General features: G+C 42.5%; 1 protein-coding gene across 10 annotated transcripts in view; it reads right to left on the bottom strand.

Annotated features, from left to right (window-relative positions):
- The window catches only part of SLC8A1 (solute carrier family 8 member A1), a 304,578-nt gene that overhangs the window by 42,402 nt on the left and 242,205 nt on the right, over window positions 1-19,971 (bottom strand). For 2 of the 10 annotated variants that reach the window (XM_033144997.1, XM_033144998.1), the window contains exons 3-6: window positions 12,596-12,702; window positions 5,717-5,737; window positions 3,515-3,532; window positions 1,841-1,855 (exon numbers count right to left, since the gene is read on the bottom strand). In XM_033144997.1, the coding sequence (XP_033000888.1) occupies window positions 1,841-1,855; window positions 3,515-3,532; window positions 5,717-5,737; window positions 12,596-12,702 (161 nt within the window). Of the gene's footprint in view, window positions 1-1,840; window positions 1,856-3,514; window positions 3,533-5,716; window positions 5,738-11,518; window positions 11,623-12,595; window positions 12,703-19,971 lie in introns of all 10 variants that reach the window. The other 8 variants (XM_033144999.1, XM_033145005.1, XM_033145003.1 and 5 more) reach the window with 5 other exon arrangements.

Here is a 19,971-nt window from a genome sequence, read left to right as displayed (position 1 = left end):
AGAAGTGGCTGATGAATCCATTAAGTACTCACTTCTTAAAGACGGTTCTTAAAAACAAGCTCTTCTGCATGAGAGCTCTTCATCCTTAAAGTAAGAAGTCATCTTACCGGAGAGGCGGAGCTTTAGCAAAGGGAAGCTATTTATTCGTAGATTATGCTTAAGCCATCTGTGTCTATTATAGACGTTGTTCAAAAATAATTGCTCGGTACTAGGGATGTGTAAAATTCCCCTGTCTTTTTCCGGAATGAGCTGAACTAGGTTGGATTTGGAATGGGTCCAAAGCTGTTCATTTAAGAGTTCTTCCTCTTTCTGAGCTTCAGACTTGGTTTTGCTCCAGGTTATGCCAATTTGGGGGGAACGACAAGACCCAGAGGTCTCTTGATTCACTTAGTGAGCCCCTGTCTCTACCCCTACCTAACCCAAAACTTACCTTCCAGCAGCAGTGGCAGTACAAAGTGGAGGCCTGCTGCTTTTCTTTAGCCTACACTCCAATTATTATCAGGGGGTTTGCCAACACACAAACCCTTGGGAATGGTAGTTTGTCAAGGTTTCTGTGAACCTTTGAGCTGCAAGGCTTTAACCCTAATCCAAGGCCCGAGACATAGTGTTCTACTCTGCACCGCTGATGGAAGAAGCCAAAGAAGGGGCAAAGCCTCAAAATGTTGCTGAAAAATATATTTATTCAATAATAATAGTCCCATCAGAACAATAAAATAATGCCCATTGTGTTTTTGTTGATAACCTTCCTCAGAGTCACAAGACCAAGCTTCTCCTACAAAGACAACGTATCTCCCGTGTGTGGTTATCTGAAATGCTTTGGGCCATTTGTTATTTTATTAGGACTATTATTCATAAATAAATTTTTCAACACCATTCTGAAGCTTTTAGATGCAGCCTACAATTAAATCGGCTGGTAGCTGTGGTGGGCAGGGGTTCCATAGCTGTCAACTTTCCCCCCCTTTTTAAGGGAAATTCCCTTATTCCGAATAGGATTCCTCGCAAGGAAAGGGAAAAGTTGACAGCTATGGTGTTCTGGGGGATGGTGATAATAAAGAAAGAAGACTGTGGTGACTTTCAGTGCCACCCTAACCACGCCTATTCAGGAGTAAGCCCTACTGATTTCAGTGGGGCTTACTCCCAGGTAAGTGGTGGTTAGGACTGCAGCCTTAGCGCTTAGAACTCTCCTGGCTTTTGTTCAGTTGGTAAATTTTGATGCAAAGACAGCTACTGATAACTTGGCACAGAGGCCCTTGAAACATTCAGCCCAATACCATGATTTGATCTACAATATCCCTTGGCTGTTATGCCAGGAGCCATGTTGCCAGGAAATCTGCTTAAAGAGCACAAAAGAATCTTAAACCCATCCACTAGAGCAGGGTCCCCAAACTAAGGCCCAGGGGCCAGATGCGGCCCAATTGCCTTCTCAATCTGGCCTGCGGATGGTCCGGGAATCAGCATGTTTTTACATGAGTAGAATGTGTCCTTTTATTTAAAATGCATCTTTGGGTTATTTGTGGGGCATAGGAATTCGTTCAATTCCCCCCCCCAAAAAAATATATAGTCTGGCCCCCCACAAGGTCTGAGGGACAGTGGAAGTTTGCTGGAAAAGTTTGCTGACCCCTGCACTAGAGCTCTGTATTATGCTTTCAAATTGTTACCAGCGAATCACTGGGATTAAAAAAAAAAAAAAGTCTTACTCTGTTATCCAGAAACGTGTGATGTTAAGTGTGTCGGAAAGAAATATCACACCACTTCATCAGACTTGGTTTACACACTAGTTGCTTAGTATGTGGGTTTAGTGTTAATCTTAGTTCGCATGAAAGAAATCAAGATGTCCTACCGTTCAAACGTTTCCCTTGATTACGAAAACAAAACAAAACAAGCCAAGAGGTTAGCAAATGGGAGAACAGAGTGCCATCTTCTTCAAATATCCAAGCTGGGTTCATTGTTGGGGAATGCTTTCTACGCCAGCACTACAATTTTAATCTGTAAACGCCGCTTTTTAAACTTCTCAGCTTGGGCTCCTCTTCTGGTTTGGGAGTTCAAAACATGCAACCATATACAGTCCTTTGCAATACCCCCATATTTCTTTGCAATGTTGCAGAGGTTCTTGGGGTGCAACCCTTCCTTTAGTTCGCTGTTTCCTAAAAACATCCCTTCCCCATGGAACGGCTTGGGTGATTTATGCAGGTAGGCTGGCTTTGCACTTTTGAGAAAGGACTTGGAATCCCCCCCCCCCAATTCAGCCACACCTATTATTGAGCTCCATAATTATCCTTCTAGTAGCTATACATCCTTTCCTCATTACATAACTTTCTGTTTTATTTTGATTTTGAGAATTCTTTTGTGGTCTTTGGACCAAAATAAAGAATGTATGTATGTAACTTGCTCTGAGCTGCTTCTTTTTTTAAAAAGCTATCGGAGAAAGGCAATATGCAAATATATAACACTTTTGCATTCAAAGCACAAAAGTGATCAGTTCATTGCAGAACTGCTTCCACGAAATCCCCAATCAAATTAAAGAAACGGGCGATAAAAAAAAGAACGAGAAGTGCACATTATTTAAATGGTACAAATTCAGGAAACTCCCCTGGTGGAGGCATTCATGTCCTGTTTCATTCTAGTGTGATATGTTTGCCTCTCTTTTATCACAAAAGGTGAAAAGAAATGCCATATGTTCATTACCATAATACAACTACAGTATTAATGTTTGATAGCCCTGAGTAGGAGCCCCCACCCCCCCCCCCCGCAATAGCATTTGGCTTTGGGACAAAGAGATGGGAGTCCATCTCTTTCTGTATTCATATTTGAATATATACGTTGGATGAATGGGTAATGATTCTGTGGAGTGAGGATTGTGATTCATGTTATAGTTGCATAATATTTTAAGTATATGGAACCATCACATGAATCCCAATTCATGTTATAAACAGTGTACACTGTGTACACATTACTGGCTTAAAACGTAGTTGGGTATTGTAAACTGGTTGATTCATTTAATGGACAACTAACCGAATTGCTGTTTACAGAAAAACAACAGCAGTTCTGAGCTGCTTCAGGAATGGTGTCATCTAATTTGTTGACTCACTGGTCTGGTTTGCACCTAACTCCAAGCCATGGTTTGCTAACTTGATCATCTAAACCCAGCCCAGCAGCTAAACCATGGTTTATTAACCATGAGCCAACTATGCTCATATAAGCCATGGTTTGTTGCTGGTTTACAAACATTGCTTAATGTGTGTACTAAGCCAAGGTGAACCTGCATGAATTTTAGCTAATCATGGGTCGCATATGATATTATTATTTTTCCATACAGCCTTCTTAATCTTAAAGAGCTATTAAAGGTGTTAGATGGTACTAGTGCTTTGCTGTGAGTCTGTTTTAATATTATATATCTTAAAAGGAAAGGGGATAATCAGTAGAATAACTTAATTTTCCACATGGAAACATACATTTAGAAGACATAATAATAATAATAATAATAATAATAATAATAATAATAATAATATCATACCTGTAATTGTGAAGCCACCTAGAGGAATAGCAAAATGGAAAGAGAGAAAAAGGAAGCAGATTAGCATCCATTGCTGCACATCACATGTCCCCTATAAAATCTACCCTAAAGTTCCCTACAGGAAATGCACTCAATTGGATCAGGCAAAAAAGCCAAAACATTTGTGTGTGTGAAAGGTTTATCCTAATTTCCCATGTGTGAAAATGAGAAAATTTCAAAAAGTCCAGTTTTGGTTGAAACATTTTATCACCTGTTCAATTAAGGCCAAGATTAGATGCTACAAAAACCGCAGCCCTACACTCTCCTCTTTGCTATCCTGGTAACTTTTCGGATTACAAAATGTGTGGCATGGCATCACGGTGATGCGATAGTCCCCACCCACAGCTCCACTCCATTAGCTGTTTCTTCTGGCTGGAAGATCACAACACAGCGCGGTCACATCACATGTTTTGTTTTACCTGGTCTTTCTGGCGGAGACAGGTTGACGAAACTCAGGGCTGCTGCTTTAGTGGCTGTTGTGCATCATTGTCATTGCCAGAAAACATCCCAGGAATATATCCTATTTGGAAAATTATTGCTTCTTACATCTTGGTTTCGAAACTTATGGAGAATCCCTAGCACAGAGTACAAGACTTTGCGTGCAGAATCCTCAACAGGGTTTCAGTTGTGTGTTTTACTTCAGCTCCTAGCATCTCTAGTTAAAAACTCCAGCCTGAGATCTTGGGAGTATTACCGGTAGCAGACGGAGCTTCCCAATGGCATGATTCAGTATTAGGCAGCTTCCTGTTTTGAACTCCCACTCCAACACTAAATATGCCTTCTCATTTCAGCCTCAACTGTCCTATTTGCAGAAATAGACAAAGAGGATGGTATGCTATCTGTTACAGATTCTAGTTTTCTCTAAAGCGCTATGCCGAACTTCCTACATTCCTTCACACTCTGTTGTCATGGTGCCTATTCAAGTGAATGAAGCAACTCCTTTAGGGAGTGGTGTGTGTAGGTGAGCTGCACATTTCCTGTACTCGATTAGCTGGGTATGAATAAGTGATCTGATTCCAAAACACTCCACGCATTGGCCCACGAGATACGAACCTGACTCCACAGTATAGCCTTCATGACTGCATTTAGGTTAGCATGCACGTCGTAAGATGCAATTTACTGAACAGGATTGGGAACCCCTAGGTTTATCTTTCAAATGTCCCACCACTATCATTAGGGATTTCATTTAAGAGGAATCTCTCCTGCATGAACACCACTGGAATGAATGGGAATGCTCGAGGGCTCCTACACAGTGCCCACTCATTTCAGCTGAAACCAGGGCATACCTATGAGTTACAAACAACTGTGCGCTTCAAACGCCCAGCACCGCTTTTTAAAACAAGAAGCAGCTTTGGGAAAGGGGGATTTAGAATGAAAAACTGGTGAAAGGAGAGCATACTTAACCTGTATCTGGCTAATGACTTCTCTGTTCCATATAGCGTCCCTCAACAGGATTTCAGTTGTGTGTTTACTTTTGCAAACGTACTGGAATCTCTCATTTCAGCAGAGTCTCATGTACCAAAAGGAATAATTCTTATGGTCACAAAAACCAGTGAGCGTTTCCACTTGAGCAATTTCTGTAATGGGCTGTAATATATTCTCTTAACTGATCCAAAAAACGACTTCCCCCCAAATGGCATATGAAAATCAGTGTCCACCTCCTCCCCCCGCCAAAAAATGGATGTATAGCTTAAAGAAGACCTATTGTGCCATTCTGCAAAGTGAAAGTTAAAGAAAAATAGATCTCTACCCTTCCTTAATGCATCAGAAGAAACCGTGGATAAAATTTGAATCTTGGCCTGTTTAATCTGTGCATCTGCCAAAAGGCTTTCTGGAGATGAGATGTTTCAACCAATTACCATATAATTGACCTAAGATGTCTCATCTTTCCCCATCAGATCTTTAATACCTTGATTTCAGTCTGAGGGCACACTGAATCCAAGGGATTACTTCAAAACCAGCAGATATGGAAAATAAATTTAAGTAAGAAACATGAAATCAATTACTTTCATTTAGTTAAACTGCATTATTAATCTTTTTTTTAAAAAAAGAAATATTTGAGAGTACAAAAATAAAATAATAGAGACAGAACAATCAACTTACATAAAGTACATCGGTTGACTGGAAAAAATGGAAAAGAAATACAAGAAATGGGGTGCTTACCAAGCTCATTCAACAACAGGGCTGTGAAGAAGGCACAGATGGACAAATACAGAAGAAGAAGAAGAAGAAAAGACAATGAGCAATGAAATTAAAGGGAACATCTACAGAAAGGCTCGAGATCCAGAAGGCCAGAAAATGCAGATCTGTAAAGCTGCGGGACATCATTACTACAAAGGAAAAGAGCATGAAAAATAATGGAAGAGAGAAACATTTCATGGGGATGGTCTGTGAAATGGTGGAGGAATATTAAATGCATGGTTATTTAATATATTAGCTGTGACAAACCTTAAAAAAAAAATACATTCGATGCACCCAGTTTTTAGATTCTACTCTTTTGATCCTTATTCGGATCTTGATTCTGTATCAATTTACAGCTCTGCCAAAAGTTTGAGGAAAGAATATGTTCCATTGGATTCCTGTGTGAGTTTGCTTCCTTCTTGGCCTTTTAAAAATTATTTTTAAGAATTATAGGATGGGGAAGAGTGTTTACTACATACGCGTTTATCACATCTGTTCACATGTGTGGGCCTTTTGTGCAATACTACAGCCTCAGAGTGTTTGTTACTGTGTCAGGGAGTCCCTTTGCGCACTGGGAATGTGGCAAAAGGGATAGGGCAAGCAGGGGGTGGGGTGGGGGGAAATGAGGAAGTCCCAAAGTGTGAGCTGAAAGACCCCGAGAGCCTCCTCATGTATATAACATGCATTTCAGCTAGGCTAGAGGACTGACATGGGGCAATGGTGCCCTCATGGTAAGGAGGAGTTCATGCAATACCTTGAAGACTAATTAATGCACTACACTGTGAGCTTCTTCTCACAATGTGTGAAAAATCAGCTGCAAATGTGGTTATGCTGGTTTTAAAGATCATTTCTCACTGTCCTTCCTACAAAATCTTGGCTAGCGTTTCTGTGAAGGGGCTATGGAACTCTAGTCAGGAATTTGTCCTCAGTCCCTTACAAAACAGCAACAACAAAAAAACCCATTCCCAGAGCTCTGGGGGAAGGCCACAAGAGTTTCAAGACTTTAAAACAAGCTTTGCATTGGTAGCAAGGGTGTGAAATAAAACTACGAGTATTTCAACGTTCCGTCTCAGATTGTGCTCAGTGGTGAGCTGCTAAGAAAAATGGGGAGGAAATAATGTGCTCTAATGTTCCTGAAAGCATCCCTGGAGGAAAAGCAAAATGCGTTTAAAAACAACCCTTCAAAAACAGGTTGCTTGGTAGTAATACAACCAACACCCATGTGTGTACAAAGATGTCCACCTATTCCATGGTTGCAGACAGACCATAGTTTTTAAGGAAGTTGAAAGTGGCTTGAAAGAGTCTTTGTTCCCTGTGGTGTACACTACTATGCTGGATGGAACTGATGGGACACCAACTTGGCAAAGGCTGGGGAACATAGACACCTCTTTTGTCCCACTGTTACCTCTAGTCAAATATGCTTTGGCATGTTTCTGAAACAATAAAAAGCCTGCAAAACCTAATTGAGCAGAAGGGAAAGTGAGATGAGCATATAATGCTACAAGCAGTGGTTCCTCCTTTTAAACGAGTCTCCTTCTGAGCAAACAAATTTTTTGTGACTATTAATTGCTCAATAACACATATCATGAGGTTTGAGGAGGGCTCTGGTTTGCTCTGCATTTTGGAGCAAATGTTCCCACTGCACTCCATCTTGAGACTCCAATGTGGATGGGAAGACTGATCTGAGGATTGAGCCATTTAAACAGTGCAGATGCATGCAGGTTGAACCATGCATGCATCTGCACTGTATTTGCAAGGTGGTTCATTTTAACTTTTAACACATTTTAAGTGCTCTTAGAGCAGCTCTGTGGCCTCACAGTAAAGAAAGCCTTTTTAAGATGCTTTCAAGAATTGACTGGGGAATTGTACGGGAAAAACATGGCCATGCCATTTCCATTTATTTATTTATTTCCTCTTAAAGTGCACCCATAAACAGGACAGAAGTGATCCAGTTTTGGGGGGAAATGAAGGCAGCAAGGAATATAAATATGATGATAACATCCATCCTTATTCTAGCATAGGAAAAGAGACTTGTGTGTGAACATCTTTCCACTGCCTTCTTACACAAGTGTGGATCTCTCTCTGTATGGAATGGTTATATTAGAAGTAGATCTGAGTTGGCTTAGGCAGAAGAGCAAGAGACTCTAAATCTGAGGGTCATGGGTTCGAACCCCACTTTGGACCAAAGAGTCCTGCATTGCAGGGGGTTTTGCAGCAGAGGACCCTTCGAACGCTATGATTCTATGATATTTCTAGAGGCTGTCAGCTTTCAAAAAAGGAGGTTGGGCTAGGTGACACAGTGATTACCTTTCAGTTTCATAATTCTTTCTATCATTCAAAGCCCCCTATAGAAAGGGAGGGGCACGGCGGCATCTCTCTGCCAGTCTAGATGCATCTGATGAAGCATTAGAGAAGAACTCACAGATCTACAGGCAGCTTTTCAGAGTCTCCTCGGGAGACCTACTCCACAGTTTGAGTTCTACGGCTGTACTGCTGAATTTTCTGCATCAGTGCTTCTTTTTATCCTGGAAATGCTGAATTGTTATAATTGCAAGTCCACCTTGTTTGATTTCAGGACGTATACACAGTTTGTGGCTATACTATGCAGTGGAGCCATATGTTGTAAATTATTTTCCCTTTGCAAAAGCAAAACAATTTCACTTAACTCCTGTTATATTCAAAGTCTGGACGTTTAAGGTGAGCAGGGCAGGAGAGGGTTCCTTGTAAAATACACCTGTGGCTGATTTTGAGAAACTTTTATGTGACTTAGAGATAAGGGGTGTATAAATGAAACAATATTGTTCTACTTATGATGAAGTGCTGGGTCAGAGGTCATAGCCTTTTCACTTTTCTTAATCATGTTTTGACTATACCTCCAGCTTTACTGGGTAGAAAAGCAAAGGTTCTTTTCCTGCTATACTGGCACCAGGCCAGTATACATAAAAAGACAGTGTCCTGGGTCACTCAAGTGAGATGTGTTTACACTGTGATCCTGTTACAGTTAAATAGATTTCTTAGGATGATATTAATTAGGGCTCCTTCCTGTGTTAGATATCAGCAAGGACAACATGTGTGTACTTGCGCAGTACCCTGTAATGTGGACAAGAGCATACATGTACCAGTACTTGTATTTCTCAACATGCATGGCTTGCAAGAAACTATCAATGGCCCTAGCTCCTAGCCATGCACACACAGAATGAAATGATACATGCTACAGAGCACACACTGTGTTTACAGAGTGCATTCACAAAATATTTAATCCGGCTGCTCTGCACATTATCCAATCCATTCAGGGCAATGTTTCCTTGCAGCTATGACAAAAGCCTTATTGAGGTTGTGCTTTCATTTGGAATTCTGTCTTCATCTTTGAGCACTGGAAGCAGAAAAACACAGAACATTGGCCCCCGAGGAACACTTAAGGCGGAGCAGGAGCATTTTTCAGTGGACACCATTCCTATCCCATAGTGTGGAAGACAAGTGCATTTCCCCTCTGCAGACAGGAGGGGGGAATCATAATGACTGAGAACAGATTCCAGTCTGGGTCAGGAGCAAGTTCAATGTGAAAGAGACCATTAGGATGAAGAATCCTATGTGCCTTTAACCCATAGAAAAGCAACAATTGCAGATGCATCTTAAGAGGGCACTAGCAAGTTCTGGGAGAGTGGGCTCAATAGCTAAGCTCTTCTCTCACTCTTCTCTATCTGTATTTTTTCTCTGCATTGAAAGCAAAGCCAGCTCTAGGGGGCTGGCAAAAAAGCCTATGGTGGTCCCCAGTGCTTTGTTACTTATTATTAAAAAATGTTTAGGGGTACTCTCATTTTCCTACTCATATTGAAATACTGCCCCTCAATGAGGCCAAACATAGATTCACAAAATGTTTAGGGGTATGTGCTAAACTGGTGGTCCCCCTCTCACATCAGTGGCCACTGGTGGGCCTCCCTGTTGGTGATGGTGGGCTGCAATGGGAAGCACTTGCATTCTGAGTAGCACAAGCTGGCTGGCTCCAGCTCAAATTTTAATTTCCTATAATGCCTGAGAATGGGGGCATTATAACTGGGGGAAGTTAAAGGCGCGACTAGAGTCTGCCACTCAGCACTGCTATGAGCACTGAACTGAACTGTTGTTTTTTTAAAAGGTGGGTATAAAGTAGGCATTGGTGGTGCCCTTCCCTGTGACCCTGGCAGCTGCCCAAGGATGCTGGGTATGGATGGGAACAGATTTCAGACCCACCTCTCCCAAGCTGTTGTGTGCTTCCCTGCTTTCTGGGGGGTAACTGACAATGCTAAAAGTAACAGCTTATTTCCCATGGGTTTTTGCTTTTATGTGGACGTTAGCTCCACAAAGAAGCTTAAAAGCATGACACAGATCTTCATTGCTCTCATCTTCCTTCCTTTCCCCCTTTAATCTGCCAGAGTCAGCACTATCACCCAAGCAGTTATGTCTGTTTTTCTTCAGTTATACTTGGGAAAGCTAAATAAGGATTTCCCTTATGATGGCTCGTAAGAACACTTTTTCAGGGAAGTTATGATTTAGGTCACCCAGTCACTGCTCACCTTAACCAGCCAGAAATGGACACTGTTATCTGTAAATTGCAAATCATCACTGTTGGAATGGAAAAGGTCTGCAAGCCAACTGCAATACTGAGCTTCTATTGCTTCATCAAACAGGATGATTCAAGATTGGTTGAAATTTAATCCAAGTAGGTTTGGCTAACGTCCACAATAATTGGATAAATTCTCAGGTGCAATGAATCTTGACATATTTCGAAATTTATCCAGGATTGCACTGTGTGATCCTCATACAATTCATTTACACTGCATGGCTCTGTTGGTTTATTGTATTGCCTGGCAATGCTGTTAATATATATGGGCATCCTATTTAATATTATTCACTCCTGGCAACGCCACAACATGTGGGAACGTGTTACAATCTAGTAAAATAGGTTCACAATGCCAGGAGGAGCCACACCTTCTCAGGGAAGTCTTCCTCACACTTCAGGTTTACTCTCAAATTCTGCTCTTAATGAGGAAACATGTGAGTTGAAACTCACTACTTTGCCTGTTGCAACCTCTGGAAGAGGAGTTAGGGGTAGTCTGAAAGTCTGTTTAAGAATTATCACACTGCATCTTGCCCATTCTCCAAGGAGCTATGGGTGGCATAGATGGAGTTATCCTGTTTTATGCTCACAACAACCTTGCAAGGTAGGTTAGGATGAGAGAGATTTTTGGGGGGTGGGGTTGGATGGATGTGGATATTCCATAATATCCATGATCCCACCCCCTGCACCGTGATCAGTGCCCTGGAACAGACGGACGGAAGAGAAAAGTCTGAGGCATTGTACAGTTAATTCGCTGTGTCTGACTTCAACCCAAAGGCTACCACTACATGTGGTGTGTAATATATAGTTTGGGCCTCATTAAGACGATACTGTGGAAACTGGACCTGTGAGAGTGATACTTGGTTATAACATACTTAATGGTTATCATAAACCCCATGTCCTATTATTTGGATTCTATATTATTCACTTCAAAGGGCCCGTTATATTATTTATTTTTTTATGATGTATTTAAGCGGGACGTAATAAGCAGCAGGAATGTCATCATTTTTATTTCTTTTCTTTTTTTAAAAAAAAGGAAGAGAGAGAGAAACTAAATTAAAACTGCTGAACTTTGACAGAGGCCAGGGGCAAGCTAAGTGGAAGCCAAGTCAGAAAGTTGTGAGAGGAGAGAAACAGGAGGAGGAAGTCCCCAGTTTCTTGTGAGCTGCCTGGGTTTGCTCTCACACCTTTCATTCCTCTTCGGATCCATATTGGTTCCTCAAGCACAAGGAAGAAACAGCACTCTTTCTCATATTCCTCTCGGTCAAGTATTCTAAGGGTAATGTATTTCCTGTGGGGAAACAAGACAAAAGGCAAAACAAATGGTTGGCTTTACACACACACACAAGCACACACATGCTTTTAAGTCTGACCGGTCGAGGTAGCGGCAGTCTGCAATGGCAATGGAGGGGAACACACTGCCACACATCCCTCTTTTATGTATGTAAAAGAGCAGAAAACCTCTGTCCCAGAAACTTCCTTGACTGATTCCGTTTGGTTAAGAACCCCCTCACAAAGTTAGGTTTGCATTCAGGTAGACCCAAGGATGATTTGATTCTAATTACACCAGTGTCAGTATTTTGTCTCAAGCATAAGTCTCTGAATCTCAAGAGGTTAAGACAGTTTATTCAAACAACCTATAAGGTAGATAAGGGTGAGGCATTAGCCCTTTTCAGACGTTCATTCTATGGAGAAGGAATGTGCGTGACAGCAAGAACCTTGGCAGGTTCTCCCCACGACCCATGTGAACACATTAGACTGTCTGAATCCAGCCTTCGTTCACAAAACCTGCTACTCACCCTTTTTGCCCCACACGGGTGTTCATTCTCCAGAGAATGAATGCCTGAAAGGTGTTATAACACCATTTCCTCACAGCCACCAGTTTAGCTTCATGGCAGAACACAGATCTGTCACATAGTACGGTACCCTGGACCTCGGTCAAGAGTAAAAAGGTTTTCGCTTGCCATACCAGTATTGAACATAGGTTAAATACTGGTTGCACTGCTGAACTAAATATAATTTAAATTAACCAGATGCTGCTCTTTCCAAGATTGTGCCTGCGTTTTACAGCAAATGGAAAACTTGAGCTCAGGACACTCTAGCAACGGCCTCTGTGGCCAGTGACTCGGCTCTCTGCCCCTTTACATAGATAATGGAATGTGTGTTTTTGAGACTCCATGAATGGGAATGTGCCAGGCATCCATGAGTGATCAAGTCAGGTGCATACAGGTAGGGCTCAGCCCCACACAGCCGGTCCTTTTCACCTTTCTTTTCACTCATCTCCACCAGACGGGGCTCCCCAATCTCAACGTAGAACGTCTTGTTTTTCTCATACTCCTCATCATCAATTACTTTGATTGATACCACTTTGCTGAAACAGAGAAGGAGAAGGAGAAGAAGAATACAGATTCAAGAGTAAGGTGAGGGAAGTAAAAAAAAGAAAAGAAAAAGAAAAGTAAGGGAGGGAAGTAAAAGAAAAGAGGAAACTGCACAAATTCAAGGAATAAATCAGTGGGTTATTGCACCACGTACTTGAAATGATGGCATTCTATGTTAGTTATATGCAACAGCTCACAAATGTCTCTGCAAAATCCACAACTGCATGGGATAATTTCTTGAAGAACGTAAGAAGAGACCAGCTGAATCAAACCCAAGGCCCATCTAGTCTAGCATCCAATCTCACACGGCATCCTTTTCAACCAGACGCCAATGAGAAGCTCACAAGCAGAACAAGAACACAAAAGCATTCTCCCCACTTGTGATTCCCAGCGGCTACAAAGAGGTATACTGCCTCACACACTGGAGGTAGCCATCGTGGCTGGTACCCATTGATAACTTTACCCTCCATGAATGAGTCTACTCCTCTCCTGAAACCATCATCCTAGTTGGTGGTCATCAACTCCATCTTATGAGGGCGAATGCTATTGCATTCCATAGTGGAAGTCATCTAACTTGTGTGCTCTGCTGTCACTCTAGGGCTTATCTGCACAATAAAACCTACATTGGTTGTGTACCACTTTAGCTGACCTGGCATCTCCCGAGGAACCCTGGGAACTGGAAGGCTGATGGGGATGCTCAAATCTGCATTAGACAGCACTTGCTACTCTCTAAGTTAGGAAGCCATCAGTAGTGTGGTTTTAAAATGTGGGTATGCCCCTGTATTGCCTACTTTTGCTCTGCTTCCTCTTAAGCCATGTTTCCAATGGAGGGGCGTGTAGGATCTGCAAATCTGGATATGGCACCAGGGCACTGCTGCTTCACAGTCACATCATGTGATGTCGGGGAAGGGCAATAGCTCAGTGGCAGGGCACCTGCGTTGCATGTAGAAGGTCTCAGGCTCAGTCCCCAGTATCTCCAGGGAGGCGTGGGAAAGATTTCCCTGTCAGAGAGCAGCTGCCATTGAAATCCAAAGGCCTTGCTCCCAAGTGAACATGTTTAAGATTGCGCTGCTCATTCGGTTTCCCCATGCTAAGTGCAAAAATATTCAGGTTGCACCATAAGAGAGCTGTTTAGCATGACTTACTGCCAGTTAAGCATGCACAGGATTGCAGTCTAAGGCTTGGTATGCCATAGCAGCTTAAAATGCAGAGAGCTCATTCCCCCCACCCCCGTATTTCAAGTCACATTTGCACATTGCTGCACACATCAGACAGAGGGCAGGGATGGTTTCACCCAATGCACATTACCTGTTTGTTTCTCTATACCAGCAACTGCCCCCTCCCTCCCCGAACTCCTATTCATGAAGCTGTCATCTGTGCATCTCAAATGTACACACCCCACTTAACTGTAAAGTGAATGTGGCTTACATTTGCAAATACATTTGCACATAGAACAGCAGGATTTCTCAAGGAACTACAGGACAGGCATGGATTGCGGCTAACACCACAGGTACACAGTTTCAAAGACCAGCGGTGGGAGTGCATTGGACCCAGAGTTAACAGCAATGTGTACAAAGCCTAAGACTCCGCAATCGCCCCTGTAATCCATCCAAAGACAAATGGAACACTGGGGCCCTTTTCATCATGTCCAGCAATATCTTATCTTCCCACCCACATTTCAACATCCGATTTGAAGAAGATAAGTGTTCTGGTGCATGAGAAATCTTACAACTCTGCAGACTGCAGTAGGAGTTTTGCCCTGCTGTTGCTTCTGAATCTGTTTTTTCTTCCTAAGCGAATTGGGTTGTGAAGAATGCAAATAGCTGCAAACTGCTCTTGGGCATCCACTACATTTCTTCAGGCAGGGAAAAGTGGCATGTAAGCGGGAAGGACCACAGCTCAGTAGCAGAGCAACTGCTTGGTGTGAAGAACACCCCAGGTAAGGCTAGGAGAGGCCCTGTTTGAAATGCTGAAGATGGACTAATGAGCTGACTTAGTATAGGGCAGCTTCCTGTGTTCCTAAATTGACCCTCTTCATCAAGAGGATCTAAGCCTAAATTGCTTTATCCACTTTTCTTTTCTTTTTCTTTTTCTACTGAAAAGGAAAATGGAAAATAAGTAGCAATGCCACGGGTGATAATCAGAAATTCTCAGGATAGATTATAGCAGAAAACATTCACTCAGAAAGCCATGCTGTATGAGCCACTAATTTATATATCAATACCCATAAGTAAACATATTCTACTACCCTAAAACTGATCAGTCAATGCATCCATCCACCAGTGTCTCCATCTCCCACACAAACACAGCAATGGCGCTCAAGGTACATCGGCCTTATTTTCCAGTCTGCCAGGGGACACTGCTCTTTCCTTGCTCTCTACCCTGCTGTATCTTATGGTATGTCTGATTCTGCACATTATTAACATGGCGCTTCAGAGCTAAACAGCATGTTATCCCAGGTTTCCACTTCGGCGTCCTTTGACTGTCATTCTAGTCTACTGAACTCTGTGTGTGTTTGTGTGTCCGCAGGGTGGGATGGAGTTTTATAAATGGACGGTGAAAATGGACTTCCTTTCGTTTGATGTGAACACTGAAAACGAGCGTCCCCAGCTACTTCCATAATCAAACTGAAAAGGCCAGGGAGAGAGGATGCAAATGAAGCTGTCCTTGCCAAGAGCTGTTGATATATGCAATGAGGATTTTCAGCACAACGGCCTTTAAAAGAATTAGACTTAACTTCCAACAACCACAAATGTCAAACACTTACCCGAAAAAGTAACCTACTTACAATTGTCTTCCCTTTTAGGCCCCTGCTTTGTATATGTTATGAGGAGTTGTGTGGCAAGTGGGGGGGGATAGCTCAGTTTTAGAATACATGTTTTGTATGCAGAAGATGCTATTGTGGTTGGGAAGCCCCCTTGGCTGAGACACCAGAGAGGTGCTGCCAGCCAGAGTAGACAACACTGGGTTAGAGCAGCTTTGCCTCGGGCAGTTTTCATGTTTATCTTGTTAATTCTTTATGACCGTTTGGGACCAAACTGTGTGGGCTAATACAACCCTTTGAACACACAGGATGCTGTGGCTCATCCACTATTTTCAAACAAATATAATTTGCACTGTTTTCCATCCTGTAGTGATACACAGGAATGGGGGAGCTTAGGGCTGCCTTAGGGTTTTCGGTAGTGACGGAATCAGGCTACAAAAGGCATTTGACAAAGTAAATATGACCTGCTATTTCTAGATGCTTGAAACTGGTCTTGGATGTTTTTAAGCGTCTGTAGAAATGAATAAAACCGCAAAAAAGAGAAGATGGATGTCACAAAATCTGTGCATGAAATCATCTAGTCTGGCCATTCAGTGTTGGCTATAAAAAGATACACCTCAACAAGCTTTCATAGGAAACTATTTATCTATGGCTTTTCACAGTCTGGAAATGCAAAGGGATGTTTGAGAATGGCAGGGAGGCAAGTTCGAAGAATACTTATTTGGTCCTCATAGCTGTCATTTGTTGTTCTTTTTCAAAGAGAAAATTCAATTATATTTATGTCTGATGCCTTAACAGAGAAGCTTGACCTATCCTCGCACCTTCTTATCTTGAACCACCATCCTAGCACATTCCATCTGTTATGGGAGAATTTATCAATGTAATAAAGGAAAATAAAAAGATGGAAAAGCTGCGTACAGAAGAAGCTCAACTGCAGCAAACCCCATATACAGTAAGACCTGTATAACCTGTAGTTCAAACAAGTGACTCTTTCTTGACATAACAGTTTTCCAAAATATACCATTTCTCCCACCTTATGCATAAAAGCGATTCAATTTATAGAGAAGGATGGAGGTGTTTATCTCATCAAATGAACTCTGCGGCTTGCAAGGATTTCTTGCCATTAAACACACACACACACACACACACACACACACACACACACACTGCAAATGTCCCACTGTCTCAACTATACTGCCCTGCCCCTTCTTCATTATCAAAATATTTTTATTTCTGTTACATCCAGTGTGTGTCGTTGTGGCTGGTGCATATGACTTCACTCAGATACTTCCCATCTCAATGTTCCTCTCTTTCCAGCACAATGCATCACATTTATTAAGGTGCAAATGTGCAAAAGGCTCGTTTTAGAAAAACAAACCAGATGAAAAACCTAATCAAGCAAATCTTGGAGGAAGGAGTGTATAGCGACAGAAATCCTGTAAATCAGGCCTCAACAACCTAGTGCCTTTTGGGACTCAAACAACCATCAGCCTCAGCCAGCACAGCTATGCTGCTTGCTGCTGATGGGAGCTGTGGCCCAAATCATCTGGAGGGCACCAGGTTGGTGAAGACTGCTGCAAAGACAGTGAAATCAAATGGCACAAGAGATTTGGTGCAGAAGGCTTATATGTTTTCATGAAATATTATATTGCATAAGATGGGAGACTGTCGGCTTGAGCTATCTCGGTTTGTTTAATTTATTCTTTTTTTAATAGGCTTGCATGCTATGGTGCACTCTGAAGCTGTTGTCTACCTGTTGGGCCTACCTATCTTTTGAATGGTGAATGTACCACCCTTCACCATAGGTTTACCTTATGAACAAAATAATACACAACAAATAATGAACATTAGAACATGGTAACACAGCGAAAACAGTGGTCAAAACAGCAGCAGCCAAACCTACAGTATCTATAAGGAAGCACAAGGAAAGCTGGGATAAAAACCCAAAATCTGAGAGATGTAGCCTTGGCAGGTCTTTTGTGGTTTTTTGTTGCTGTTGTGACTATCTTTCTATTCTGTTGAGGACTGCAGAAAGCAGGTAGGCATTAATGGATAGAGTATCAAACTTGATTACCTTTGGTTCTATGAAATCGGCCAACGTAGTGTGACTCCCTTCCCATCTACTTTTGAATTTCACCAGAAAGTGCTTTGCTAAGGTTGTTATCAGCACTGCATTCTTCTCTCTTTTCATAATTTAGATCCAACAGCAAAGAATGCATTGTTGGAGAAGCACAAGCACACACAGAGAGATGTGCTTCCTCATACTAAGCCAAAAGCCTATTATGTTTGCCCTTCATGCTTACAATAAAACTCATTTACTCCAAGCAAAAGATAGCTATGAAAAGTTACAAGGCTGTGACATGGCTGTGTGATTGGTTCCCCATGCCCCATGAATATTTGCAATAGTTTGTTCCATTAATGATCGCTACAGCAATCATTTTATACCAAGGCTGGGGACATTTTGCAGAGGCAGGAAGCTAAACTGAAATAACGAGAATTCTTGGGTGGGGGACAATCTGCCCTCCAACTCTGATTTCTACTGCACAAACAGACTCCTTCAGTTTCAGATATAGGGCTCTACAGGTAAGCAGTCAGGCGCAGGTAAGCCCGAAAGACGCAGGGCTCCGTTGTCAGTGATGGTTAACTCTTTATTCAAGGAAATTGCATATAACTCAGCAACACTTCCCAGTAGGTCTTTCCCCTATGGAGCATTTGCCAGGACAGAAGGTGCCTGTTTTCCATCCCTTCTAAGGCTCCTCCTCTCCCAGATGTTTCCCAAGCAGTCTCAAACTGCATCTGCCCACCTCTGGCCTCTGTTCCACCCTCCTCATTATCCTGTGCGTTCTTGGAGACAAGGGGGGAGAGGAGCTCATCACAGCAGGAGAAGGAGATTCCCTGGAGCAGCCTTTTGATGCCCCTCCTCTGCTTCAGCCTCGGAGTCTGAATTGCTCCCTGTCCCAGGTTCCTCCTGCTCACTGAACCCTGTTGTCCTTTCAGTATCCAAACCCTCCTCCTCCCTCTGACCTCTCCTCAGTGTCCCACCGCCAATCCCTAGGCTCTGAACCTTCCTCCTCTGGAGATTCCCTTGGGCGTTCCCTGGCTGTGACCTCCCACCACTCCTTGTTGCCCAGCCAGTCCCTGAAAATCACATGCAAAATCTAAAGAGGGGTATTAGCATTAAAGCATGGAAATACCTCTCTCACACTCCCACACCTTTGGAAAACAACTTGCTTTTCTTTATGAACGAACTGTGTGATCTTGCCCGCAGTTTGCCATTTCTGTTTGTTGGCTAGTTTATTGCATTTATATAATACATTTTTCCCCTCCAAGGAGCTCAAGGTGGCATACGTGGCTCTACCCATCCCCCACTCATTTAATTCTCACACCAACCCTGTGAGTTGGTTGAGAGGCAGAGAATGGCCCAAGGTCAGCCAGCGAGTCTCATGGCAGACTGAGGATTTGAACCCTGATCTCCCAAGTCCTAGTCTAGGTTAGAGTATGTTGTGCAGATGCCTGATTATCGTCTTCCAAAGCAACTACTCTATTCTGAACTTAAAAAATGGAAAGCATAATGTCGGTGATCAACAAAAGAGGTTTAAAAACTCTCTCAAGGCAAATCTTTAAAAATGTAGTATAAACACCGACAACTGGAAAACACTGGCCTGCGAGCTCTCCAGTTGGAGAACAGCCTTTACCAAAGGTGTCATGGGCTTTGAAGACACTCAAACTCAGGACGAAAGGGAGAAACATGCTAAGAGGATAGTATGCTTGGCAAACCCTCACCATGATCAACTCCCACCTGGAAACCTATGACTCCAATGTGGAACGATGTGTGGACCCAGAATTGGCCTCCACAATCACTTACGGACCCACTGTTAAAACCGTGTTTATGGAACACAATCTTACTCAGCTACGAGTGATCACCAAAGAAAGAAAAATCCCCATTCTACCATGAAACTCATTGGCTGACCTTGGGCTAGCCACTGCCTCTCAGCCTAACCTATGTCACAGGGTATGGTAATAGTCTTTCCAATTAATAATTGCTACAACAATCATTTTATACCTGGACTGGGTACATTTTGCAGAGGCGGGAGGCCAAATTCTAATAACTATCATTCTTGGAGTGGTGGAACTCTAATCTCCAGCTCTATATTCTACTGCACAAACAGACTCCTTCAGGGGTGGCTCTATGGATGCAACTGCTGCATAGTATCACTTTATTAAAATGAAGGAGAAAAAAGGAGAAGGTGCTATGTTATTAAAACTAACGACAAATGCCAGTATAGCCAAAGAGGTAAAGGAGGCACACGAAGCTAAACATTCTCTTATCTACGCAGCTACAGCCAACACATGGCACCAAATTATGTTTCCAGGCAACTGTGGACTGCTAATTAGGAGTAAGAATGAGAAAGCCAATATAACACAACCCTTCCACATTTTTTTTATAAAAAAACACAAAAGAAGATTTCTGTGGAAATGTGTAATAATTCCCTGCCTC

This window comes from Lacerta agilis, chromosome 3, assembly GCF_009819535.1.
Source record: "Lacerta agilis isolate rLacAgi1 chromosome 3, rLacAgi1.pri, whole genome shotgun sequence".
Classification (NCBI taxonomy): Eukaryota; Metazoa; Chordata; class Lepidosauria; order Squamata; family Lacertidae; genus Lacerta; species Lacerta agilis.
The sequence above is the reverse complement of the archived record's forward strand: the minus strand, read 5'-3'. Positions and strand labels throughout refer to the sequence as shown.